The sequence below is a fragment of the Siphateles boraxobius genome, unplaced genomic scaffold (assembly GCF_051911475.1).
Source record: "Siphateles boraxobius isolate OS27281-9 unplaced genomic scaffold, OSU_SipBor_1 11, whole genome shotgun sequence".
Classification (NCBI taxonomy): Eukaryota; Metazoa; Chordata; class Actinopteri; order Cypriniformes; family Leuciscidae; genus Siphateles; species Siphateles boraxobius.
Window position 1 is genome coordinate 11,817,670 of NW_027508711.1, and position 27,421 is coordinate 11,845,090.

At 37.7% G+C, this 27,421-nt stretch overlaps 1 protein-coding gene across 1 annotated transcript in view; it reads right to left on the bottom strand.

Moving 5' to 3' along the window:
- Window positions 1-27,421, bottom strand: part of wwc1 (WW and C2 domain containing 1) — a 42,259-nt gene that overhangs the window by 9,088 nt on the left and 5,750 nt on the right. The window contains exons 2-15 of the mRNA XM_077196717.1: window positions 25,790-25,899; window positions 24,480-24,683; window positions 22,227-22,303; window positions 21,915-21,994; window positions 17,599-17,728; window positions 11,652-11,798; window positions 11,416-11,486; window positions 10,419-10,661; window positions 5,952-6,041; window positions 3,884-4,452; window positions 2,129-2,246; window positions 1,876-2,043; window positions 296-488; window positions 68-208 (exon numbers count right to left, since the gene is read on the bottom strand). Coding sequence (XP_077052832.1) covers window positions 68-208; window positions 296-488; window positions 1,876-2,043; window positions 2,129-2,246; window positions 3,884-4,452; window positions 5,952-6,041; window positions 10,419-10,661; window positions 11,416-11,486; window positions 11,652-11,798; window positions 17,599-17,728; window positions 21,915-21,994; window positions 22,227-22,303; window positions 24,480-24,683; window positions 25,790-25,899 — 2,341 coding nt within the window. The remainder of the gene's footprint in view (window positions 1-67; window positions 209-295; window positions 489-1,875; window positions 2,044-2,128; window positions 2,247-3,883; window positions 4,453-5,951; window positions 6,042-10,418; window positions 10,662-11,415; window positions 11,487-11,651; window positions 11,799-17,598; window positions 17,729-21,914; window positions 21,995-22,226; window positions 22,304-24,479; window positions 24,684-25,789; window positions 25,900-27,421) is intronic.

The window sequence follows — 27,421 nt, forward strand, 5'->3', positions numbered from 1 at the left end:
AAATGTTAGTAAAGCACTTAGCTGTGGTGAGGTAAAATGAGTTAAGCATTGTGTGTGTGTGTTTTACCAGCTCCTGCTGAGTGGAGACCTCTGCTTCCTTGTGCTTTCTATCCATTTCTGGCATGTATGTGCAGTTGAGGAGGTTGTACCACTTGGTGCACCACTCCTCTGAATACTCCTCATCAGCCAAACTGATCTGAGCACCAGCCTTTCAAGACAAAAAAAAATACACTTTAGACACTTTATTGATGTTTAGCCATCATGCTGTTTGCTCAATCTCAGATCAGACACTCACTAGACAGTCTTCTCGGCCAGATTTGCTGGTGGTACAGACATCAATGCGTAGGGTCTTCTGTCTGAGAGCAGTGGAGGACATCTGCAGGCTAAATGCTTCCTTGAGCTCTAAGGGTTCCTGCAGAAGAGTGCCGTGGGTGCGGAACAAACAGCGAACGGGCTCGGAGCACGGCAGCACTACCACACGAACATATCTGCAACAGATTAAACCTAACAGTTAAAATCTAATCAGAGATGGGGCCCTATTTTAAGGATCTAAGCACATGGTCTAAAGCGCATGGCGCAAGTGCACTTAGGGCGTGTCCGAATCCACTTTCGCTAGTTTTTTTTCGCTAGTCACTTTCGCGGGAAAAAGGTTGGTCTAAAAGGGTTGTTTGAGCAATGGGTGTGTTTTGAGCGTAACGTGCAATAAACCAATCAGAGTTTAATTTCCTATTCCTTTTAAAAGCCAGTTGCGCTCGAGCCATCGCAGATTCGCTTTTTACATGCTGGACTTTGCAAGCAGATAGACTCCAAAGAGCAAACGGATCTGCCCGTGCGCGAGGTTAAAGAGCGCAAGCAACCCATCTACGGGACAAGCAGGATTTCACCGTATCTTTATATACACAATAATAATATTTTACATTGTAATCCTTTTATTTTTAATATTTGGCATGTTTGTGTGCTGCTGCGTGTGTAATAAGCAGAGTGTTCGCGTTGTAGACCCGCCTATAGGCTCACATTACTAACGCGCTCTATAAATAACAAAAAATAAATAAATACTGCACCATTGACCATTTAGACCAGGTTTTTGTTGGTCAATGGCCCAGTCTATTTCAGTTGCCTCAAATAGCAACACACCAACAATTTGCCTGAACACGCCTCATTTTCAGACCAGCACGCCCATGGGCGCAGAAATAGTCGCAAATGCATTTGCTATTTAAACAACCTGGCGCAGGACGAGACAATGATAACTGCATAGGGCTGAAAATAGCACAAAAGACTTGCGTCGCGCCTGGAACCACATTGCACCGAGTGTATGATAGGGCCCATGGTCTTTAACGTAAGAGATGGGCATGTACATGCCAAAATAAAACAAGAATTGGCCATTCATAGATCAGTGGTTCTCAACTAGTGGGTTTCAATTTAAAAAATGGAGGTGACATTTTTTTTTGGGGGTTAAGGCATGAAATGATTAAATAAAATGTCAATTCAAGGAGTAGCGTTCCAAAATGATTCTCAATGCATTTCAATTCCCCAAGCAAAAAAGCAGGGGTTTTATGATGGCCTGCTGCAACATTTTTTGTAAATATGCATAAAAGCCATAATAAAAATGCCTGTTCTGACTTTCAAGCACTGTCAGGTTTAATTATTTTTTGTAAATTGATCCACATTCATTTGAGAAGGAATCGCAAAGTATCTGTGAATCGATTCCTCCACTTTATATTACCATTTTACAACTATTGAACAGGTTAATTCCATTTGTAAAACCCTGCACATTTCCCTTGCAGAGGTGCTTCATCAAAATTACAACCTGCTGATTAAAATTAATGTCTCTCCATCAACTTTAAATGAAGCTGGCTGAGAGAGCGCAATCCTTACATGTTCTGGTTGGCTGGCAGGGAGAGTGCGCTACAGTTGGACAGCTGCATTACGAACACTGTGAACCTCTTCTCTTTCACTTCATACTTCAGACCGAGTTGGATCTGAGCGCTGCTCGCCGAGCTCACGTCATCATAACCCAGCAGCTGCTCGACAGGAAGCCCAGGCCTGAGGGAATGAACAGCACCGTTTTATTATCCAAATCAGGGTCTGTGAGAAAAACATCACTTAAAATAAATCTCTAGTGGCCTACCTTTTCTCTGAGGGCTCGTACACCCCACTGTCGCCTGCAACCGATTCGTCAGAAACTGCCGATGTTACTCCCGCCTTCTTCGATCCAGGCGCGGACACCCTCGTTTGCGTAACAGAATCTTCAAGCACAGAAAAAGGGCGAGTAGAAATGTGAGAATGTGTCACTCTGGAAAGGTTTTAGGTTCCTGAGATCGAGTGAGTTCACCTGCTGGACGAGTTGGGAGTGAGCTGAAAATCTACCCTAACGTACCAGACGTTCAGAGGGTTTCTCTAGTTTCAGATGGAATTCTGGGTGGCCAGTGACAAATGAAGTGTGTGTCCATGATGAAGGAAAAGGAAAAATCTTGCAGTTCTACTTAGACATACTCTTTGTATTCGTGTTGGTTTCTTGTGGTTTTAGAAAAAAAATTATACCATTTTCAAGAAAAGTATAAATTTGCAACTTACCATTATTTTAATACGGATTAATCTAGCAATCCCCCCTATAGTTAGTCGATTCATCTAACAATGACTTTTAACAAGTAATCTATTGATTATTTCTGATTTGTCGATTGATCCTTTAGTTATCTTACCAATAAACAATAACCAGAACCATTAATCTTTCAATGTTATATTCAAATATTAATAAACAATGAATCTATCAATTTTTCCAGATTAGCCGATAGATCTAACGATTATTTGATAAATTAGCTGTTGTCGGTATTTAGGTGTGGGTCTTAAAAAGTTTTGTTCATTCAGCAGTTTAAAATAGCTGCTTGAATACATTTAAACGAACAGCTGAAATAACAACCGTATTCGAACTCCGGTAATCAATGACGGTATCAAATCTGACGATGTCCATAACACAGAGAAGTTTTAGAAATGTGACACTGCGTCACTCTGGACAAAGTCTATTAAAGGGTGAGTTCACCCAAAAATGTAAATGATCTCATAATTTACTCATCCTCAAGCCATATGTGTATATGACTTTCTTCTTTCATCCAAACACAATCGGAGTTAAATGAAAAAATATCCTGGCTCTTCCAAGTTTTATAATGGGAGTGAATAATAACTCAGATTTTGAAGCCCAAAAAAGCGCATCCATCCATCATAAAAGTAATCCATACGACTTCAGGGGGTTAATAAAGGCCTTCTGAAGCGAAGTGATGCAGTTTTGTAAGAAAAATCCGTATTTATAACTTTATAAACAATAATCACTGGCTTTCGGTAACGGCCGTACGTGAGTCTGGTACTGGCCGAAGAGTGACCTCTGACCTGACGCATGCCATATTGACGAACGCGGAAGCGCAGAGGATCGAGCAAAACAAAACACCGGTCAAGAATTAGAAGTCGAAAACGAGAGTTTTTAAAAAGAAATGTGGGAAGAGCTCGAGTTTGTTGCCCAGCCCCATTTGTTTGAACCGCGAGATGCGTCAAAGCTTACGCTACTCCTACATCCTGCGTCGGGTCAGAGGTCACTCTTCCACCAGAACTAGACTCACATACGGCCTCTACCGGAAGCCAGTGATTACAGTTGATAAAATTGTAAACATGGATATTTTTCTTACAAAAATGCATCGCTCCGCTTCACATTTTACAACCTGAACGAACCTTGCCTTTTCATAAAAAGGTCAAATGATCTGATATTTTAAGACTTATTCACCTTGACACACAGTCATGAGGGTCTGCAGGCTGTTGTTCGCACCACATGACTTTGATTTGGTAGATCACATGACACATGATTTTGATAAGCAATAAAACATTTTGAGCAATGTACCTTTCGAAGACTCTACTGGGGCCATAACGCTGTCTTGTTTGTTATCACGGTAAGCCAGCTGCCCCTGCTGCTGGTCCTCTTCTAGCCGGAGCTCCATCAGCCTTGTTTGCAGGTCTAAATCCAACTGTGAGGTCGGGCCAGAAAAGGCCTCTCCTGACAGGAAGGAAGCATCAGTAACAAGGGGCGAGCAAGGAGGAGAGAGGGAAGACAGCGATGAACGCGGGGACAGGGAGCTCATGGAGTGAGGGGTCTCCGAAAGCCTCAGCACTTGTGTTCTCTGGGCCACCCCCGGCCCACCGCCCACCTGCCCGGAGGAGGATGAGACCTCATTCTCATGGATGGTGGTGATTGAACTGGAAGGCCTGTAACCAGAGGCGCTTCCCTCCTGCAAAATAGAGTCCAGTTTGTTCTGGAAGTCAGGGTCGCCCAGTTCGGGCTGCTCCAGGTAGATGTCTGTAAAGCTGAGAGAGGACGTGGAGCCCAAGCTGGAGGTGGCCAGGGATCCTCGGCTGGAAGTCAGCGATCCACGGCTGCTGCCTGAGGAACATGACAGCGTGCTGGCAGACAGACTGGAGTTTTGACGTCAAAGGAAAGAGACAGAAGGAGAGAAGGAAAGTTAATCGGAAAGCAGCTCAGGTTCAGGCTTCTTCCCCCTCCCCCCAATATCGTCTCACTCTACTCCATTTCAAAATCTTGACATCAAATGCATTCTGCTTTAAAGCAAACATGCTAATTAAGGTGTAGCAAGCTCACTAGTGAAACAAACAAGGGACTGTTCCTTCATTCAACATGCCTTTGATGTGCCTCAACTAGAAGCAGAGGATGAATAAGGCATTAGTCATAATAAAAAGTAAGGGCAAAGCTATTGTTAAAGTTAACAAGAGTGCTTGGTTGCATAGTTTTATAACTTCAAAAGTATATTCTCTGATATTCTGAGCATTCTTATTGCAAAGTCATTACATCATAATATAGTATTGCAAAGTCATTACATCATATACAGTGACGAAAAGTTCTTATGATATGCAGGTTCCTCTTACTGCTAATATCCAAAACTGCCTAATAAATGAGTTACATTTACAAGTTAAATTTTTGCCTTTTATTATAACTTTCCCACCAATAAAATGTGTTTTAAATTGTCTAGGGATGCACAATATATCAGTATCATATTTGTTATTGGTCAATTTATTGTATTTTTACATTAAGATATTCTTTGGGGAATATTTAATCCACACTAAAAAAGATATTTCAACCAAAAATAAAAATTCTGTCACCATCAACCTTGCATGCTTTATGTGCGATAAGAAACCTCATTGGTCAAACTGAATTGGTTTTAATTTCTACGTTTGAGCTTGTTTATCATATTTGATGTGATACATGTGCGGAGATTAAAATAGCCTAAATTAAAAGCCTGCTTCATCATATAAAGCGACTTGATACCTATGGATTATTTTTACAATGTGTTTTAGTACTTTTGGAAGCTTGAAAAATGGACTTCTGATGGATAGAAAAAAATTACTTGTTTGTAAATAATAATAATATAAATAATAATTTGACGAGAATATGAAACATTTCTTCATTCATGTTCCAAAGATGAACAAAAGTCTCTGGGTTTAGAAAGACATGAAAGTAGGTCAATTTATTTCATTTTTGATTGAACTCAACCTTTAAAGTTATCCTTAAAAGAACTAATAATTTCATAACACTTAAATGTTTGACATATCTTAAAATAAATATAGATTTTTCATATTGTACATTATAAATATGTCATTTTATATATAGAATTATAATTTCACTTGTGGCATGTAAAATGATTGATGTGACTTTTTATAGTATATACTATAGACTTTTAATACTTTTTCAATTTAATGTTAATAACCAACATTTATGGGTTATTGGCATTAACAGTAATGTGACTATAATTATCAGTTTATCAGTATAGGCCACAATCGATTACCATAGGTGAATCCAAATTAGACAACAGGGAGAAAAAGTAAATATTATATGTTGTCCATATTATGAGTGTTATTTGCATTGTCCATTTTATATAAATGTGAGGCTTGGACGATACCTTTTCAGCTGGGTGTGCAGGGAAGATGCCAACCTGACTGTCTCCTCCAGCTCCTTCACTAGTTTGTTTCTCCTATAGTGCAGCCTCAACCTGAGCAAAGCAACACAGAGAACTTGGTGACTCAGTACTATAGTGTGTGTATATATATTAATAATTTAGAAAATAAGAAGAAATGTAAGACAATTTTAAATCAACCCCATTCATTTTCTTAATGTATAAATAGTCTTTCTGTGGTTCTTTTGATAAAATGATGTTGGTCTGTTATTCAACAGCAGCGCATGAAGAAGGCATCTATTGTGTATAACCTAGATCCAGCGTTTGTGCAGCTCAGGTTACAAGAAGAGTGCAGACGCCAAACTAAACGAGGATACAGTATCTAGAGTAGAGAACAAGGACCCTGTTCAAATAACTGAGAGAACGAGTGAAAATAAGACCAACAGAAAGAGAGAATGAAAGATAGTGAGTGAATCACGCAAAAAATCGATTCTCACCTAAGCAACTTGATCTGAAAATGCAGGTGGTTCTTCTAAGGCCCTGTTTAAACCTGGTGTTAAGATGCATTTTGGTGGATCTTATCACTAGTGGGCGTTACTAAATACAAGTGTAAACGGGGTCTTAAGCCTGGGACACACCAAGCCGATGTCAAAGAACTAGCGCCGACGAAAGCTCACTGTGTTTTTGACTCGGCCAAAAAAAACTGCGCTTGAACAAACCAAAAGGGCTAAAGGCGACTGTCAACTAGCATGTGCAACTAGCATCTACTCCTGCGTCAAAGTAAATATCTGTCTATCAGCAAGTATCAATATTCTGTTTTCGTCATTCAAAAAGGGAAAGCGAAACTAGGTCTGCTGACATACAAACCATAAACAAAGCAGCCAAGTTGGCTTATGTTATTATGAAAGTATTTGTGCATTCGAATGCTCAGCTAAGATGACGTGAAATTATAACAGCCTTCTGTCTGTACCGTCTTGACTTCTTAAACGTCTTAATACCAGGTGTAAACAGGGCACAGTGCAAGAGTTGCTACAAACCACAAGCAGTAAACTAATAGACTTTTATGAACCATTTGCATAAATGACGTTCAATTTCTGCCATTTTAGGCCTTGATTTACAAAACCAAAGTGCGCCATTATAATGAATGGGACATGCAGCGAATTAAATGGACAAAGTGACTGCTGTGCTGCTCGTTTTGCTTAATGCCAAATATCTTTGCGAGTGAGGCGTCTGTAAATCAAACTTTCAGTCAACATTTTTAAGTCTAAAAGAGGCTTTCAGAGTTGGTTTTGTGTGTTTCCACAATAATGAAGCCTTTATCATTCACGCTAGAATAGATTTTTGAGGTGAACTGCTCTAACATGCTGTCAGGGAAAGGGAAAAACCTTGGGTCAGATGTGCATTCCTGCAGTATATTAAGTGGATTGTGTAGCCTAGTGATTAAAGAACTAAAGATCAGGCACAAAAATTTTCGAATTCTGCAAAGGTCGATCCTCATTAGGGCAGGGGCAGTATGGATTTTTTCTAACCTCGGTTGAAAAACAAGATATTCCCGCGGAATAGCGGTAAACTGCTTTAAATACAAATAAAAAAATACGCTTTAAATACAACCCCCCCCCCCCACACACACACACGCACTTCCGCGCACACACCAGAAGTCGTTTTTGCTAGAGAGACTTTGTTAATTATTGTCACCTACATCCGAAAAAACGAGCACAATTTGAAATAGTCAAATTTTCATCAAGCAGTAATTTGGCATGAACCAATCACGAAATAGATTTCCTTATTTAAGAATATTCTCAGATACATTGGCATTGAATTAATCATTTTCAGGAGAATACATTGTGATGTTCACATTGGAAATGAAAGATGAACACCTTTTCCAACATGTCTTAATTACAAAAATTATATTCCATATTTATGTTTAGATAATATAATGTTATTTTTCATTTGATTTATGTCGATTATATGAAAAGTGAACAGCATGAGTGAGATAGGATCATAAGATGGGTCAGACATGATTTTGACCACTTTATTAAGTATTGTTTTGTAGAAAGCCTTTCTTTAAATTAAATTTCATTTTGTATAAATTGTATCTTAATTTTAATCACTGTTTCATTAACTAATTACCTTGAATTAATAAATAAGAAGCAAATATAGCAATCAGGAGGACGTGGAGGCGCGGGCGCGATCTCTTGCGCGTGAACTGGAGCTCCTCTCATAAATGAACTTGCCTCACAGGCATGAGAAATAAATAGGAAGCTTAATGTCAACTTTTAAACAAAATTCAAAACGAAATGATTACATTTTAGGCTACAGTAGCCTAGTCAGGTAAGGTAAGGTTTGCTGATGTGCGTTATAGGCTATTTATTTATTTATTTTTATCCCTGTGCGCCGAACAGAGAATGAGTTCACTGCTGATATTCTGGGGATACAACATAGTCAATAGACTACACTAGGGACTTGAGCCTTTAAATATCTTTGCTGCATTGGATCAGTCTGCTTTCTAGAACAGCCAAGAGCTTTCTAGTCTCACGGCAGCAGCGCCTTGCATCGCTAATAGACCTTAAAACAGTCAGCGCCGTGGATCCGGTTTCGAAAATTGATCAAAAAACGTTGGTGCGGACAGATGATGAGTTTTGTGATGTGGTTGCGGATGAAATAATAGCCCATCCACGCATCTCTAATACAAATGGAATGTTATTGTGTCATGGAACATCGCGAAAGATCGGATTTGCTCCATCTTTTGATAAGTTTTGTTTAGAAAACCTTAAATCCACGCAAGACACAATGGCCCTCATTTATCATTCTTGCGTAGAAACGGGCGTATATGTTGGCGTAAGATTATGCTTACACTCCTCTCACCGCCTGATTTATGAAGCTGTGCGTACCTTTGAAATCCGGGTGTACGCAATACCTGCCCTTGATAAATGCCACGGCTGAAAACGATCGTCATTAGAATAACACGCCCCTATATATTCAAGTATCCGCCTCCCCCACACCCTCATTTTACGCCACGGACATACGGAAGACGGCCATCACCATCATGAAAAATTATTATTAAATCAAACAACAATATTGTTGATGATAAATTCAAAGTTAATTGTATTTTTTTTTCAAAACGCTATAAATCCATCCATTTTTTGTCTTAAAAAACAACAACAAAAACAGCAAGAAGAGAACATGCAACATATAATCAGGGACTCATACTATAAATGAATATAAATTAAATAAGTGCAACTGCATGAAATAAATAAAAGCCAAACAAAATAAATAGTAAAATAAATAAAATAGTAAAAATAAAATAAATATTTCCAATGTCACGTTCCAATATTGTCCACCACATAAAACAAATAATTTAAAAATAACACACAAATACAGTCCTTAAATACAACAATGTTAAAAATACATTCAAATCATTTAGTAACACATTTAGGCTAATAGTAATTCGTGCCGAACTTGAAAAAAGTAATGATAACAATATTCAGGCCTACTATTAGGCTACGTGTTGTAGCCATTAACTAAGTGCATTTAGTTTCATATTTGTTAAAACATAATAATGTTATTTTTCCCCCATCTATGTTGATTATGAAAATTGAACATAGGCTAAGAAGAAATAGGCTACTCTCTCTATGGCGCGTTCACTACGGAGATGGTGATCATCAATTTCATCTTTGCAGACACAACACTAGTTTATTAATAGAAATAAAATACAAATTTATTTTTAAAAATGGCGTTTATCGCATTTTGGAAAAGAGCTCCTCATATCTTTTAGTTTGTCAGTGCGTTTTGTGGTGTTAGGAATTGTTTTTCTGCGCATTTCCGCACTAACTCAAAACGTGCGTACATGTACACCACCTCCTGACCTGGCGTAGGATTTGAGCGTGCCTTACGCCAACGTCCATATTGATAAATATCAAAGTCACCGTGGTTTTGGGTGTAGGCCAAGTGTACGCTGGAAATTTGGTGTACGCACTTTTGATAAATGAGGGCCAATGTCATTAGAATCAATGAATCCATGTCATTAGACACAACGTGCAGATGTGCAGACCAATGTTTTTTGTTTTGTTTTTTGCGGTGATGACGGTGACGAGCTCAGACCCGCGGTTGGAGTCACGTGACCACGGTAATGCGGTAACCGTCCCAGCCTTAATCCTCATACCCACACTTTCTGACCAATAATTTCCATGATTTTTCAAGGAATTTTCCATGACAGTTACAATCATTTGCAATGGCTGGATAAGGATTTTATTTATTTATAACCGAAAAAATGAGGCATAAAGAGAAAAAAATATAGATTTCTTTTCAATAGAAAATAGAGAATCAATTTCCAGGACTTTCTAGATAGTAGGAAGGCCTTCATTCCTGCATGAACTTAAAATGTTCTCAGTCTGTGGTGCCGTCGTGTAACCAAAGAAATACACCACCGGAACCAAATACACGGAGCTCTACTGGCCCAGTTAACCATCTCACCTCTCGGTCAGTGCTTTGCTCTGGTTGTCCCGTGCAGCTTGCAAGTCCTTCTCGAGTCGTTTCTTTTCAGATTCGATCTTCTCTGCCTCGCTGGGCGCGCGCTTGCGCGGCGTTACATACTGCAGTTCCTTTAGCAGCTCTTCCTTCTCGTTGATGAGGATTAAGCGGTCTCTCTCCGGGTCCAGCAGGCCCGGCCATGCCTCGCTATCCAGTTTAGCAATCTGGACCTCAATATTTGCAATCCTTAGCAGCAAAGTAAGGAAAGAATGTAAAGAAAGTTAAACATGCAACTATAGAGAGAAATCAGACAGGCTGATTTCAAAATCCATTTACAGCCTTATTAATAGACGAAATTTTGTTTTCAAAAATAGTAAAAAAAGAATTCAGTGTGCATTTCGTTTGCTATACAATGGGGCCAAAAGTCTGAAACCACTACTAATATTACAACAACAACAAAAAAAACACAAAAAAAAAAAATATATATATATATATATATGTATATATATATAAATACTGTATATAAGTTTGTATATATATATATATATATATATATATAAATACTGTATATAAGTTTGTGTGTATATATATATATATATATATATATATATATATATTATATTTTTATAATTGACGTGTCTAAGAAATTACATTTTTGTATATATTTATGTCATTATTGTTTCTTTGTTTTAAAATTTTCTAAAACGTACAGTTTATTTCCAGACTTAAATTACATTTAGGATCACAGATTTTCAGTGTGGAAACAACTTCTTTTCTTAAAAGAGACTTCTTTTAAAAGCATTTAAAAAACAGTACCAATCCAAAGTTTTTGAACAACAGTATATATATATATATATATATATATATATAGTATCATATAAACAAACACACACATGCATACATAGTCATTTAAATATTGGCATTACTGATTAAAAAAACTGTATTGACCACTTGCTACAAACTAATAGTTTAGAAGAAGATTTTGAAGAAAAACAGATACCTTCTTTTCGCCTCCTCATATTTCAGGCTCAGTCGTACCTTTTCAGCCAGTTTATTTGAACTTGATACAAACTAATTAAAAAAAGAGTCACAATAAAACATAAAAAAAAAACTTCTCTGCTAATATACAAAACATTTTATTCTACAAATGACTTACACATTGTGAAACCACTAAGACACCAAAATGATTCATCATTCACAAGCATGCAAAACCCAGCACTGAAGGCCGTCTCTCACCTCAGCAGGGATGTCTGTTTGAGACTCGGCGTCCGAGTAGACACGGGGCAGAGAGAGGTTTGAGTTGGCCAGGGACGGATTGCTGGCCCACAGGTCAGACTGAGAGCCATAATCTAACTGGAAATCATCCTTCAGCACAGCCAGTTTCTAAAAGAAAAACACAATTACCAGATGTCAGCGTGTGATTTTGTCCCTTTGAGCAACATTGTGAGGTCAGAAACTCTTTGACCTCCATTTACCGTTCTCTCACATATATTCATTGCAGACAGAACATTTAGAACATTTCTGAGATGCCAACTGCCGAAATGGGCTTAAGCAGAACTGAAGTTACCTGTGTGATTATTAAGTGACGAGTAAAGAGGCAGTCAGTCTACAGGGAGGAGAGGTTATTTGCAAGAAAGAAACACAAAGCTATGTGTGAGTATGTTACGGGCGAACACACTCATGACGGAAGAGGTCTGCCAGCTGCAGTGGGGGGTATGCATTATTTAGCATTGCCCGCCTCTCCATATGCTTGTCGAACAGTGTGAGGAATAGCTGGACATATATAAATAAAAAATGACTAAACAAGAGGGAATAATACTCAAGGAAAAAGGGGTCACCTTGGGCTCACTGACAGCAGAAAAGCTGTTTAAACACTTCATATTCTACTGTGACGTTTGGGAAGACACCATCTGCCAAACGCACTCTACCATTGAAAAGTGTGGGGTCATTTTTAAGAAATTAATACCTTCATTGTTCCCAATAACTCTATTTCAAATAAATGCTGTTCTTTTGAACTTTCTAATCATCAAAGAATCCTGAAAAAAAAAAAACTGTGTTACGCTTTTCACACAAATGTAAAGAAGAACATGTGACACTTCTGAAGAATCATGTGACACTGAAGACTGGAGTAATGATGCTGAAATTTCAGCTTTGAAATCCCAGGAATAAATTACATTTTAAAATATATTAATATAGAAAAGAGTTTGTGGCGAACAGGACGGCCGAGGGACGTGAGAGAACGGCGCGAGGCCGGTTGTGCGATTGCTAATGATCTCTCACGGAGGAGCGGAAGCATAAAGGAGGAGCGACGACGTTGATGATCGAGAGAGGAACAGGCCGGTATTTTAGTTGAGTTTTGTTTTTTGTATTTGTGTTTTATTTTAGCCAGCAGTCGTCCACGAGCGGCTGCTGGCCGTTATGTTTATTTTAGGTAAGCCAGCAGTCGTCCGCGAGGGGCTGCTGGCGGTATTTTAGTTTGGTTTGTTTTATTTTAATAAAGTTTATTTGAATGTTCGCCGGTTCCCGCCTCCTTCTTCCCTGAACATTGCTACACTGGTTTCGAAACCCGGGAAGAGGGAGGAACGCGCTGTCAGAGAGTCCCCGCCGCTGTGGGGAATCCGCGGTGCCATCGAGCATGGTGTGCGAGTCGCCGCCGCTCACCGTGGGCCGGAGCCTGCTGCCATCCGCCAGAAGGGGAGGAGCAGGGAGCGGGGGACTCGCGGCCATGGACGCTCGAGGCGGTGCGCTGGAGTGAGTTTCCGGTGGGACGGTCGAGCTCGCTGCCAGCAGCCTGGGTATTGGAGGGGTGGCTGCCATCCAGGAGGGAGAGGAGGAGTCCCCGCCGCTCGCCGTGGGCCGGAGCCTGCTGCCGTCCACCAATGAAGGGGAGGAGCAGGGAGCGGGGGACTCCTACCGTCTGCCCAAGGCACCCGAGGAGCCGTCGCTGTCCACCGGGCGGCGGAGGAGCGTCGAGCCGTCCACCGAGGGCTACCCAGCGTCACCGCCAGGCACCGCGGAGAAGATCGCCCAGCTGGTGGAGGACCAGATGGCAGCGCGTTGTGGGAACCGGACCAATTTTTTTTCCCTCTCTCGATTTGTCGCTCCTCATGCTTCCGTCTCCGTTTCCCTCGGCTTGTCGGTCCATACCCCCCAGGGATCGCCGCCGCCGGGGGGGGAGTAGGCACAGGCTCGTGGGTACCCCCCGGCCTGTGAGGGGCGATGGGGGTAAGTGGCGAACAGGACGGCCGAGGGACGTGAGAGAACGGCGCGAGGCCGGTGGTGCGATTGCTAAAGAGCAACACCTGTGTAGCACACCGGTCTCGCATCTCTCACGGAGGAGCGGAAGCATAAAGGAGGAGCGACGACGTTGATGATCGAGAGAGGAACAGAACAGTATTTTATTTGAGTTTTGTTTTTTGTATTTGTGTTTTATTTTAGCCAGCAGTCGTCCATGAGCGGCTGCTGGCCGTTATGTTTATCTTAGGTAAGCCAGTAGTCGTCCGCGAAGGGCTGCTGGCGGTATTTTATTTTGGTTTGTTTTATTTTAATAAAGAATGTTCGCCAGTTCCCGCCTCCTTCTTCCCTGAACATTGCTACACAGTTCACTTAAATTATAATTGTATTTCACAATATTACTGTTTTTACTGTATCTTGATCAAATAAATGCTGGCTTCGTGACCATAAGAGACTTCTTTCAAAAACATTAAAAAATCTTAATTATTAAAAAAAAAAAAAAAAAAATATATATATATATATATATATATATATATATATATATTATAAAACTGTATTTAATCGTATACAATGGGGCCCAAAAGTCTGGGACAGACCACCTACTAAAAATGTTTCTATTTAACATTTTGTGCATTTTCTGACTTTTATATATATATATAAATCAGAAAATGCACAAAATGTTAAATAGAAACATTTTTAGTAGGTGGTCTGTCCCAGACTTTTGGGCCCCATAGTATATGATTAAATACAGTTTTATAATAGCAAATTAAATGTACACTGAAATAAATTGTATTTAGTTCAAGTTTGAAAACATAAACTATTTATTATCTACTGAACAGGCTTTAAAATGATTTACAATATATAAAAATATAAAATAGTTCATTTAAATTGTATTAATATTTCATATTTATGCAGCCTTGGTGAGACTTCATGTAAAAAAATTTTTTAAATCCAGCGCCAAACTTTAGTGTGAATTTTACAATTAAAAAGATGTTTAGAAGAAATTTCAACATCTATGCTGTAAAAAAAAAAGATACAATTAGGGTCTATGGACCAAAGGGTGATGTACAAAATAGGAAGTCTATAATTTTTAACGCACTGCCAATGGGAGGCAAAACCTATTGTCTTCACTGGCTTCTTTAAATTTGTGTTGCTACAATTAACAAGTCCAAAAATGTATAAACAACACGGGGCAAACTCGATGAAATTTAAGCCTCCAGTTAAACAAGATTTGTACATTACGGTAAGTGGATGCAAACCAAATATATAACCAAATATTTTCTTTAGGCCTACATTCAAAAGCAGTGGGTTCTCAAAACATTATGCAAACACGGAAACTTCACACTCTGCAATGCTAGTGCAAATACTCAGCGTGAAAACAAACGGGCCCTAACATTCACCCATATCGCATTACATGAATTAACATTATAACCAAATAATCCACACGCTCATTTTTTCTCTAAACCCCATTTACTTGTATAGACAAGCTCACCTTCTATACTCTATTTAAATAACATTTAGCTAATTATTATGAATAGTTTTTAGGAACTCATAGACTACATGGAAAATTTTTACTTTTTAAAAGAAAATGACAAACCACAGGACCAATAAAATGAACTAGTGAAGGCAAAAAAGCCTTTAAAAAGTGGTCAATAAATTATAATAAATTCACATACATCTAAATTCTTGACATATGTTCATGTTTTGTTTTTGATGATCTGACATACATTTTTTATTTCATGAAGTGGACTGTTGTGATTGCCATGTGAAAACAAAGACAAAAATGCAGTAACAAGTTATATTTTAAAGATAGTATGGTAGTATACAACATTCAAAAGTTTGGGCTAGGTATGATTTTTTAGATGTTTTTGAAAGAAGTATCTTATACTCACCGAGGCTGCAATTATTTGATCAAAACTACAGTAAAAACTGTAATATTATAAAATAGGATTACAATTTAAAATAACCGTTTTATATTTGAATATATTTTAAAATGTAATTTATTCCTGTGATGGTGAAGCTAAATTTCAAATCAGCAGCCATTAGTGCAATCTTCACTGTCAAATGATCCGTGATACTTTTTTATCCAGGAATAGTTGATGAATGGAAAGTTCAAAAGAACAACATTTATAAAAAAATAAAAATGAAATAAAAAGGTTTTTGTAACAAAGTATTTTAAATCACTTTTGCCATTGAAAGTAATTCTTTTGTGAAAAGCGTGAAAAAGTGGCATGGTTCACAAAGTTTGAGTGTCCAGCTTCTATATGCCAGTACACAACTGTATTTTGTCAAATATTTAAATACATTTTTTGTGCGAGTACGAGGCAAATAATGGCTGTAAAATAATTTGTTTGTGATTGTCGTCTTCAGTGAAAAGCCCCACCACACTTATCCACTACTTTCTGCTTAAACACATTAGCTTATGACAATAAGATAAGCAATAATATTGCAGCAAGTAGAGCACTTCACGGCAGTTTTTATTTGAATAGATTGGTATGCCTCCTTCTCTAGTGTGTACTTAGCCATTATGAAATCCCGTTGGCTTGACTATTTGTAAATGTACACCTGGAACTGAGACAAAAACAGTTCTCTGCAATGTCCTAATGATGAAAGTATGTAGGAATGTGTTCCCAGAACATTCTCAAGGTGTAACGATTTGTCCTTTCGTGACCTGGGCTACGTTTAAATTAGGGCTGCAACTAACGATTATTTTGATAATCGATTAATCGGACGATTATTTTTTCGATTAATCGATTAATCGGATAGAAATTAAATTAGATTTTTTTTTTTATTATTACTAAATAAAACCGTAAATCAGGGTATTTATGTGTAAAAGTGTACTTTAAAAAGTGCAAAAGCCACACATTGAGTTTTACTAATATCAATATTTGCATTGTTTTTAATGATAATTGCTGATGGCAAGTTGACAAACATGATTATTTTTAAAAAAATGATATCCAACATATTATGTTTTAACACAATTTTTGTTAAAACAAATTTACACAGACATGTTGTTCAGATGTGAATATCTGAACTAAAAACAAACTAAAAACATCTAAAATATATAATTCATTTAATTTTTATTTAAAATTAATTATATACAAGGAATATAAGGATAAAGAATATAATATATATTATATATATAATATATAAAAGAATATAATATAAGGATAAATTGATTAAATAAATATAGAAAGACTGAAAACAATTGTGTGAATGTAGAGCCGCAGTAGATCGCGTTTGAAAAACAATTAAAACTTAGTAGACAAATGCTATAAAAAGAGAACGGAATGGAGGTAACGTTAACCAGCAAGCTAACAGGCTTGAGTAAAGGACAGGAGAAATTATGCATTAGTGCACAAGCATTCGCTGAAAACCACTGAGTACAGTGACTAAAAAACAATATTTTACTGCTGCTGTTATTAACTGCCTTTATATTTAGTGCTTCGCTTTGTAAAGACCGTTTTAATTTAACCTATTTCTGCGGTAGCGCTATTTTAATCCATCACTTACGTTGCGAGCGAACTGATTGCACAACCTGATGCTCGAGACAAAATACAGACATCCCGGAAGTCCCGGGAGTCTCCCGCATATTGATTGCGGCTCCCTGATGCCCGCGAATTAGTTCAAACTCCCGAAATCTAGAGCGCGCAAGCAAGAGCGCGCATGCAGACAGAAGAGACTGCTCCAAACCGTGTAGCTAGCGCGCGCGCTCGGCAGAGCGCCTGAGGGAGAGAGACCTTGCGTGTGTGTGCGTACCAGTAAACGCTCCCCGTGACGTAAGCAGACCAACTAATCGATAATGACATTCGTTGACAACGATTTTCATAATCGATTATAATCGATTTTATCGATTAGTTGTTGCAGCCCTAGTTTAAATGCTTCTTTCAGGGTGTCAATGCTCAGGGAACGCACTGAGAACTCAGTTAAGGTTGAAAGAGATTTGTACCCGCATGAGCTCCTGTTTCTCCTTCTCCCCGGAGCTGATGGCATCTTTAATGGTCTTCACCTCCTTCAGGATGGCCTGGGCTTCATGCAGTTTGTAGCCATGCGAGGCACTGGACACTTTGTGATCAATTCTGGTGAAAGACAAAGAAAAAACATTCAATTAGAAATAATTTTAAATCATCCAAATTATGACTTAGTTGAATCATCACACTCGGAATAGAGCTGTGAAAGAATCAAATGTATCAGTGAAACATTTTTTGGAATCGGTAAAGGCCAGCTAGATTTGTGGAAAAGTCTAATTGCAATTTTTCTGAATTTTTTTTTAAAATGCTATTTGTCAAATGTTTGCTGTGCTTGTTTGAAAGGTTTCACATTTTTGCCAAATAATTTTGTGATTATATATCAAAGTGACTAAAAAATTATTATAATAAGAACTGTAGAATAAAATTATTATTATTATTAATAATATTATTCTTATTACTACTACTACTAAATAAAAACATTACAGAAAATAATAAATATTAATATTGTAATATTCCACTGTAAAATTAAAATATTCAAGTACTTAAAATATAAGAAGAAGAAGAATTATAATATTTATGGCTGTCTTAATTTCTTTATTTTTAAATGTTAAACCATCAAGCCTATATTTTACTGGGAACCACAGGTTATTAGTATTTCTCATTGCACATTTTGGAAGATGGTTGGCATATGTTTTGTTCCCAAATGTATGTTATGAGGATGTGATGGTATGAGTTCTCGTAGACCGCACTAATGGCGAAATACTCATATACGACTCTGTTGAATGTTTTGCTTGCGATTTCCTGGAATGTCAAGCTCCAGTAGAGCCAAGAATACGGAGGTGGGGGGGGGGGGGGGGATGGTTCTGTTTAGCAGAAGAGGGCATGTAAAGCAAGTCATCAGTAAGTCATGTGCGGGCCTGAGTAACAGGTTAGTCCACATTCCTTTGGGCAAGAGAGCTAGAGGGAAGCAGTCAACAGGAATCAAGCCCAGCATCTCAACGCCCTTTTACATACAAAACCAGCTCAATCCATAGCTTTATGTCAGTGTCTTCCTAAAAAAGCCCTGAGGGAAAAATATCTTTCAGCGGAATGTTAAAAGTCTCCTTTCGGGGTCTACTACAATAGGTTTTCATGCTTGAATGTTCAAAAAAACACACTATTTTTCACATATTTTACATTGTTTTAGCACCTCTCTTCCCAGTCTGTCTGTACCACTCAGTTTAGTTCCAGTCTCACTGAAGCCCCTCCTTCTGAAATGTGCAATGTGCTCCGATTGGTTGGCTGTTTACAACTATAAACGAGGACAGCCTTCTTTTTTTTTTTGCATAAGCCTTGGGTGGGAATTATTTAAATGAGGAATATTGTATATTGACGTATTCATACCCGGAATAAAACAAAAGTTGAAAATATAAACAAGGATCATAGGACTCTAACCAATTAAACGTGGAAAAGGTGTGCTTTACTATGCTTAAGATACAGTCACATTTACCACGGTTCAATTAATTTTCAGGGGCAAAATCTAACTAACGCTTAAATAGGAATCCATGCGATCTGGAATTTCATGTGAAGTCAAAAGATTTCCCAACATAGATTTCGCAATCGTTTCCAGTTGGCCACACATCATCAATGTGTAGACTAACTTATAAAGCTGCTTGGTTTGAAAGTGACTTCTGTGTAAGCCGTGCAAATTTGACCGAAATCTCGCTAATGTAACAGCACCTGAGTAACAATAAAGGCACTGATATACTTTAAGCGAAATCCAAGAACGAACTTATATGACTTCGTTTCAAATGAAATCTGGTAAAAACCTTTGTACTACCATTGGTCCGTGGCGATTACGTAATAGGTAGGTGTGCGCGGAGGCTCACGTCGAAATCTTTTCTGGTTAATTTCTTCTGTTCAGTCAGTTGAGGTCAGACGTTCATGAGTGAAAACATGAACACGAACATGAAAATAAAGTTGTACTTCTGATGAAACGGGACACTGCCACAGTTTTTAATGTTTAATACGGTAAAGCTGCTTGATTTTAAAAAATCTATTGTATAAAGTGCAATAAATAAACGTGACGTGACTACTAGAGTGACAAATTGCAGAACTCGTGCTAACATATCCACGTTGCTATGATCAGAGGCTTTTCTCGTGCTTTACTTTAAAAAATGCTTGCTGTTTTCTCAATTTTGTTATGTTTATTTTTGTTATTGAGAGGAAAGCATATGTTTACATATTCATCTAAACGCCACTCTCAGCAGTGTGGTTGGCGTCAGATGTTCACTAACATTATATCGCTAGTCACAGTGACTAGCGATATAATGTTAGTGAACATCCGCCGTGACACGCGTTTCGAACTTCGTTTTATTCCTAAACGAAAAAGAACTTTCCTGTGAGTATATCGGGGCCTTAAGTGCTGGACTGGACTGTCAGCATGGTAAAACGGTCACAATACTTTTGAGCCACGACAGTTTCATGGGCAGCCTTTGACATCAACAATCAAAGATATTAATCAAAAGCTGAAAAAAAATAATAATAATTGACCACAAGGTGGCATAGTCTTGAAACGTTTTGAGTACCTTCAGGGCATGGTGCCGATGGCACATACGATATGTCAATTCGTTTGTAAGATATAGCATTTTACAGATGTGAAAAATGGCCGATATGGGAAAATTGGTTATCCTTCGACTCGTTATGTCACACTGAATCTAAAGAGACCACTCTTGAGATTATTTTTAGGCTAAACCCCTCAGAAGCTATAAGCAAATATAGCCATTTTTTATATCTCCTGACCACTAGGTGGCACTGTGCCAAAACTGTGCACATACCCTCAGGTTATGGTTGTCATAACACACACCAGGTTTATAGATACAGCCTCATATTCATTTTGGCATGCTCTTTGTCGAATTCTTTCAAGCATTATTCGAGAACGGTTTAACGAATGAACTGTAATTCTGTAACTTTTCGTCAGTATGGTCTGAAGATGTTGTTTACATTTTTGTGAAAATCAGAGCGACGGAAGAGTTTGAAAAAGTAGGGTTTTTTTTATTCTAAATGGCTAAATGACTTCATATGGTGCAATCGAATCGGCTTGAGCCAAGGAATTAGAGGGGAAACTAATTTTGTTTCTAATCCTTACGGTTCAAAAGTTATTTGCATAAATATGAGTGCAACTTTGGACAGTTGGTGGCACTAGAGGGATTGATAAAAACTCAAAAATTCAGACTGTCCTCTATCTGTGTGCCAAATTTCACAACTTTTTACCACACAGTTCTATGGGCTGCCATAGACTTCCAGAGAGGAATAATAATAATATCACTAACTATTACAATAGGTGCCTACGGCAACTTCGGTACTTGGCTCCTAATTAATGATGATCTTCATTCAAATGACCCCAATATCAATTCTTAAAACCTCAAGACAGTGTATCAGTAGATATACACTAGATAGTGTTTTACTCCAAGGCAAGGTAAGTCTTTCAATTGAAATGTCCTCGAGGACTGCACGCAAGAATAAATATACAATGCAAACTGTGTAGTCCGTTTCAAAAACTCACAAATTCACATGAGCCGGTTCGTTTTAGTGAACCAAAAGCAAAAGCAAGTCTAATGTGAATCACGAACAAATGAATCAAAACATACGGCATGTGGTCCGATTCCCAAAATGAATGACGCAAATGGAATTTTAACAAAAAGTTTTTTTTTTGTAGTTTAATTAAGAGTTTGATTATTTTTAATATTTTATTTATTGAATTACATTTAAGTCATCCTGTTGCCACCTTGGAGGTTTGCTAAGCCCCCCAGGTTGTGAACCACTGGTCTACGACACTGCACTATATATTTTACAGCATTAGCTGATAGGGCTATTTCTTTTATATTTAATCAAATAGACATTCTAACCTGAATATATTCAAATTAATCAAAATTGAATTGAATTGAATCAGGAAAACCTGTATTTATACCCAGCTCTTTCAATCCATCAATTACTAGTAGTGCAGAGAAAATCAAGTGGATTTTGAAAATAACAAAATGAAATATGAATAGCTTCACACTGACGGTTTGAGGTGCATGATGTTTTGAAGAACAATAAAAATAATATCATATCAACTTTTACAACAACAGAGAAGACAAAAAGTGAGCTCACTCCATCACAATAAAGTGCCAAAGCACTCATAAAGTGGCAAAAGATAAGATGATACATTTTTGTCTTGAACAAAGACGAGGTGTTTTCAGACTAGACTGCTTTTAAACAAGAAAGCGATCAGTTGTTGGAACGTGATCGTGCAATGAGGTCAGGTTACACTTACTCTTTCAACGTCTCAAAGCCTTGCTCCTTATAAAGCAGTTCTTGCCTCATAAAGGCCAAATCTCTCTTCAGCTTATTTACCTGAACAAAAGACAGCAACAGAGAGAAAGTGAGCAGGAGAATGAATGAGATACTTGTGTAATTACAAGACGTCTTACATTTGGCTTTAAATATAATCTCACTGCCGGTCATTACATCTGAAATCCATGATGTACAGAGTGCTGCAAATATTACACCCAATTCATGTCTTGCATAAACAAGATAACATTCACAGCTAAAAAAAAATGCCATGTTAAGTGGAAGAGCTTCTTACCCGGCTTTTTGCTGTAACAATCTCCGCTTTGAGGATTTCAGGGTCATATTTACTGCTTGATGAGGATCTGGAATTTACTGTAGGAAAGATAAGAGTTCAAAGGCTTTATCTTATCTGGAAAACCACTCGACACAGCTCTGGAATTCCATAGTGATTTATAATATTGCTACAGACTGTCATAAATCTGCATCCATTTTGTATATTAAAAAAATAAAGAATTTGCTTGCAAAAGATGTTTGAAGAGTGAAGGCATTGCAGGTTGGGCTGCACAAATATTTTAAAGTTTATTCAAGATCGTAACCTCATCAACTAAGCATGCAGCTCTCGCCGTCTTATCTCAACAGATGATGCACGGTTTTAATTATGACAGTTTACTGATTCTTGACACGTGGGACAAAACAAGTCCCCCAACTAGAATGATCTCAATCTTAACTCTTGATTATCTCTTTATACTATCAAAATTATGGCATTATTCCCTAAAACCACCTGTCCTCAGACTATAACTTAGTACTGTATTTAGATTTATAAATATTAGGGTTGCACGATATATATTGATTTTTTATGTTATGGTTATCGGCCCGATATGAAAATTTACCAGATAAATAATGGATAGTTTCCTTCAGCTGAGAGACTTCAGATGCGCACTGTTCGCCATGCTGTTTTTGAATTGCTTGAAATATAATTGGAATCACTCCAAAAAAGGGAAATACAATCAAGTGCAACACGTGCAGCGCAAATCTATCATATCGGCTACATAACATTATAATGAGAACATTATATTTGTTTGCTTGGGACATGGCTTTTAATGATGAGACATCATGAGGCTCTCAAAAAATATATAAAAATTTGGATTTAGATTTATCGGCCAATTTATCGGTCATCGGCTTTCAAATGTAAAGAATTATCGGTATCGGGCAAACTTTTTATATCGGTGTATCCCTCATAAATATACACGTTAATATAAAAAAGAAATTATCTTTTACATAGGGCTGTCAACATTAACACATGCGATTCATTCAAAATCCTTAACAAAATAAAATAATTTAACGGATTATTTAACGAAATTAGTGAAGCATTACATAGTTTATGTCACGCAGTTAGATGATCTTGGAAGTCGGGAGTTTATCACACTGAGCATCTACAATGGTGCAAGCACCTGTAACCCTGGTATGCAGAAATTTAGATTCTAACCTTTTACCCAATAGTGCATTCAGGACAAAAAAGCATTAATTTAAAGAAAACCAGGCTGATGACATCAGAGATGGCAGAGAGAACTGTGACTCTCGACCAGTTTTCAGTGTGTCTCGCTTTAAAACATGAGCTCTGTCATACTCTGTGATTGTTTCTGAACAGCGCGAGATGCTAGTATAGTTTTGATGGATTTGGATTGTAATCAAGTAAAAGACAATTAAGGTGACGAACAGGAGTTGTAGAGCAACCACGCATTAGTCCGTCATATTGATGCGCAAACAAATCGTGTATGTGCGCTCGTGATGCAATGATCACACATTGTATTTATTCACACACACATTTCAGCACATTCACGTTGTTTCCACTCCCATTCAGGATATTTTTTTCGATTTGTCACGTGTGTGAATAAATATGTTTACTGTAGTAGGTATATACAGTCAGGTTAAGGTGGTTGGTTTAAGTTTTTTTTTGGGGGGGCATCTCAATGTATTCCTGTTTGGTAACGCAACTTGACAATATAAACAAGCTCTTTGCTGTTGTACCGTACACATACCCTACACTGTGAATTCTGAAAACTTTTTTTCCCTGTAATGTTGTTTGTGCTTTGGTTTGCATAAATGTATGAGTTATTTGGCCGTTATTTAGCCATCCTTTTAAATAACCTCTATACAGCCCTACTTTATATATATAAAAAAAAACACTACTATGTACAAAGCCCCTAAAGGGACATGCTGATGAAAAAAAGGTTAAAGGTTAAACTTCCCTAAAGTTTTGCGTTCCCCCAAGAAAAACCACATTCAATTTAGTCTGATGGTGATTAAAATAAAACAGATAGACCTGAAAGTCAGTATGAAACTGCCCTGAAGATGTCAATATTTACATTTTATGTTTATATCTAGCATTGTTGACCTACAGTGAGTGACGAATTTCATGAGGTAGTGAAAGGAGAATAATTCGAAACATGTTGCACTTGTGTCAAGAATCACTGTCAAGTGGCTCATAAGAACAGTATTTGACAGACTGTTAAAGTGACAGACACATGTATAGAGGCACAAGTCTTACGGCTGATCTGCGAGGACGCCTTGTCCCTCCAAGCATCATTTAGCTGCCGATATTCCTGCTGGGCCAGGTGAAGTCGCTGTTCTTTCACCTGGTAGATCTCCTTTTGAGCGCTCAACGCATCCTGAACCACGCTCAGATAATCCCGCAACATGAGCTCCTGCTCCCGCTGCCACTGGGCCCGTGGATCCTCCAACTGGGTGCTCTCTGAGGGAAGCAGAGAGAAGATAGAAAGATCTTGAAAATTAATGGAAAAATACACAACTTTTTTTTTTTGTTGTTGTTGTTCTGGAAAGAAGTCTCTTCTTCTCACCAAGGGTGCATTTATTTGATCAAAAACGCTGTAAAAAATTCATTTTATGAAATATTATTACAAATCAAAAGAACTTTGTTCTATTTTAATATACTTTAAAATGTAATTTATTCCTTTGATGGCAAAGCTGAATTTTCAGCATCATTTTTCAAGTCTTCAGTCAGTGTCACATGATCCTTCAGAAATCATTCTAATATGCTGATTTGCTGCTCATGAAACATTTCTTCTTATTTTGAAAAAAAATTTTTTTTTGCTGCTTACATTTTGTTGCTATCTTTGTTAATACTGGTTAATACTTTTAATCAGCAGGGATGCATTGAATTTATCAAAATTGACAGTAAAGACAATTATACTGTTAACTTACAAACGATTTCTATTTCAAAGTTCTGTTGAACTTTCTATTCATCAAAGAATAATGAAAAAAAGAAAATGTACCATGGTTTTCACAAAAGCAAAAACTGTTCATCAGTGCTGTTATTGTTAATTAACATTAAAACTGTGACAAAAAAAATTCTGTTAATTGAAGTAAAGCTAAAATAAAAATAAATATTGGATGAAAAACCGTAAAAAAATTTTAATTGAGGTACTAAAACTGAAATAATAAATTAATGCTCTAAAGAAATATAAAAAAATGACAAAAGCACATCAAATGACTAAATCTTCAATTGAAAACTGAAAATATAAAATAATAAATATTTATCAAATTAATTTAAATTATATTAAAACAACACTTTTATTTATTACAAATATTTCTAAAACGCAAAAAATAAAGAATTAACGAGTAGGTGTGTCCAAATGTTTCGACAAATTATCTGCACAAAAATGTGTTAAATAAATGAGGCCCACTGAATCAAGAGTTTCAACCCTCAAAGCCATGTTTTCATTTAGCCTACGTCCAATTAAATATGCCATTTCCTCTGTCTAAAACCCACAAAATCACACAACAGACACTCTTTACTCCTATGTATGCATAAGGTGGGCTGCAATTTGTTCAACTTACTGGTATTGTGGTCGACATAATAGGCTCCAACGAGGGGGTCGTGGGCCTCCTCCCATCCCACAGGCAGCTCATCTCCAATACAGTCAGCAAAAGTCAGAGGCTTGGTCTGCCTGCAAAATCAAACAGAGAATCCATCTGTCAGTCAACAGCCAATCAGAGACAAGACAGCGGGATGTTGGACCTCCACCCTTCGTGCTTATTTTCCATGGGATGTCACTCACTGAGAGTTTGAGCGTGGCGTGAGCATGTGTGTGGGGGGGAGGGGGGCATCAGAGGAATGTCGGGCTATTCACCTCCAGTGTGCTGGTCGAGCACAATAGCCGGAAACCTAAGCCGGGCATTCCACAGGCCCTGCTGACCCATCGCCTGGAGGTTTCTGAGGCAACACGCTGTGGCTCTCCAAGCCCAGTGCTTTGGATCACTGCAGAGCAACAGGGACACTCACTTGGCCGAAAAGAGCGACGCTAAAACTTTTATTAGCAGGCGCACGCTAATCCTAACAAAGTAGTCTGGCTGAACTTCAGTGGAGAGTAATGCTGGCACTCGCTATCTAGACTAATCAATTAAAAAGCAAGAGCTTGTTGCGGTTTAAGAGTAAATTCGAAGAGCCTAGGGCAGGAGGTTTATCACTAACCTGATATAAGAATACCAACCAAAGGCATTAGGTAACAATAATCAATTATTTTTATTAAATCATTTATTTATATATATTTTTTCCAAAGAGGATCTATATAAACAATTGAAAGCTTACCAAACCAAAACAGTAGCAGTGTGTAAAAATATATGGAATAATCAGGATTTTTTGAAAGAGGTCTCTTATGCTCACCAAGCCTGCATGCATTTCATCAAAGTACAGTAAAAACAGTTATTTTGTGAAATAGTACTACAGTTTTAAAGAACTGTTTTCTATTATACTTTAAGATGTTATTTATTCCTTTGACTGGCAAGGCTGAATTAATCTAGTCTTCAGTGTCACGTGATCCTTCAAAAATCATTCTAATCAACATTTCTTATTATTATCAAAGTGAAATGTTTTTTGCAAACCACCTGATTAAAGCCTGAACAACGGGTCAACGCAACACCATGGGTCAACCAAATGTGGTTTAATCATTTATCATAAATGTAGCTTGTGTAATATTTTGTTAACAAAAAAAACAAAAAAAGACTTATTGTGTGGACAAATGAAGTGTTTTCCCAACCACTGCAAAAGATTTAAGTTTGTGTTCAGGCCAGGCATTGTTTTCATGCATTAAAGGAATGTCATATTTCCCCATTTCTAATACTTCCACTTTCAGACTTTGAGAGGAGTGTTTTCTAAAGCCGTTATGTCCAGCAGCAGGGTTACGCAATAAACTCTGTCTGCTCCTCAGATTATCAGGAACATTCCACATTAAATCTGATTTGTGCACCATTTTAAAAGGATTAAACCGTTTCCACAAAAAAAGTCACATTAAGCTACACACAATGTATAAATGTATTGCATAAGAAACTAAATGTCAAACCAAATGGCATCTGCAAGCAAATGGTGCACAACAATTTCTCACAACTTTAAATTTGGATGGATGGATGGATGGATGGATGGATGGATGGAATTATAGACATCTCTAGCCATTTATTATTTCATATATAGGC